The sequence below is a fragment of the Otolemur garnettii genome, unplaced genomic scaffold, assembly GCF_000181295.1.
Source record: "Otolemur garnettii isolate 467f Iridium unplaced genomic scaffold, OtoGar3 scaffold00022, whole genome shotgun sequence".
Classification (NCBI taxonomy): Eukaryota; Metazoa; Chordata; class Mammalia; order Primates; family Galagidae; genus Otolemur; species Otolemur garnettii.
In genome coordinates this window covers 15,268,864-15,270,077 of record NW_003852417.1, presented here as the reverse complement: position 1 = coordinate 15,270,077, position 1,214 = coordinate 15,268,864, and the positions used below count along the sequence as shown (strand labels likewise).

Sequence of the window (1,214 nt, the reverse complement as noted above, 5' to 3'; positions counted from 1 at the left end):
CAGGAGTTGGAGGTTGCTGTGAGCTGTAATGCCACAGCACTCTGCCCAGGGGGACAGCTTGAGGCTCTGTCTAAAAAAAAAAAAAAAAAAAAAAAAGATCTCCACTAGGAAATAAACAACTACAAATGAAACAAATGTCTGCTGCTCGGTGTCTGTGCTTGTCTGTACCTGCACTGACTGTAAGCTTCACTTTCGTAGCCTGCGGAGGAGCTGCCAGAGAACCTTGCTGAGGTTTTCCGCTGCTCTTCTGGAATCACACTGTGTGGGGTCAAAGTGAACCCGGGTGAACTAACGAGGAGACTAGTGCTCTGCTCTTCATCCGTTTGCTGTCTTTGAAACAGAGGATCAAACAATGGTGACGATGCAACCTACAAGAAAAGTGAGACTCTTTGAGGCCCCAAGTAGACTTTACAAATCTGGTCTAAGCATTCAAATAGTGTACACCCAAGGTGCTGAGAATAAGGACCCATGAATAATGTCACTCCACAGAGCAGTGAAGGGGTAAATACCACCTGCCTCAGATGAGGCTACATCACAGGGCCTGAATGGCTGAACAGGTGGAAGGGCCACCCAAACAGCAGAGACAGCCTCTGCTCAGTTCTGCTGTGTCACCGCATCACTCATTCCGTATCTGTGATGCCACTGTGCACCACATCAGATTAGGACTCGTCCTCGAGGATCTCTCTGTTTAGAACAGCCTAGTTGTAAACTAGGTGATGTAGTCAGGAGAGCAGCGAGTCTGGGACACTTCAGGAGCGTGAGGCAGGCAGGGCTCCTCACCCGGCTATGGAGGAAGGAGGCCCCCTGGGAAGCTGACATTGGTTTTTAAGGGCAGGTAAGCAGGAGGAGAAGTTTGTTTCAAGGGGGCACACAGAGGTTATATAGAGACAGTTCTTTCTTCCCCCTCATGATTATAAAACTTACAGAGATGATTTTCCCCTTCTCCATTTCTCCCATAGCACTTAGCCCAATGCTGGGCCCTAACTACAAGACAAGTAATTGCTGAATAACCAAGGCAGCCTCCAGCTCCCTGATAACGAGAGTCTGCTCATGACCAAGAACCTTTCAATGTTCTTGCTAAGGACCTGGCCTGGTTTTCAAGGAGAAGCAAAATAAACTACTTCTCTCTTCAGAACCAAACATATGTTTTAAAAAAATTTTTTTTTTTTTTGAGACGGAGCCTCAAGCCATCCCCCTGGGTAGAGTGCTGTGGC

General features: G+C 47.6%; 1 protein-coding gene across 1 annotated transcript in view; it reads right to left on the bottom strand.

Annotated features, from left to right (window-relative positions):
- FAM228A (family with sequence similarity 228 member A) overlaps window positions 1-1,214 on the bottom strand; it is a 19,910-nt gene that overhangs the window by 11,274 nt on the left and 7,422 nt on the right. Inside the window, exon 5 of the mRNA XM_023511815.1 lies at window positions 169-368. Coding sequence (XP_023367583.1) covers window positions 169-368 — 200 coding nt within the window. The remainder of the gene's footprint in view (window positions 1-168; window positions 369-1,214) is intronic.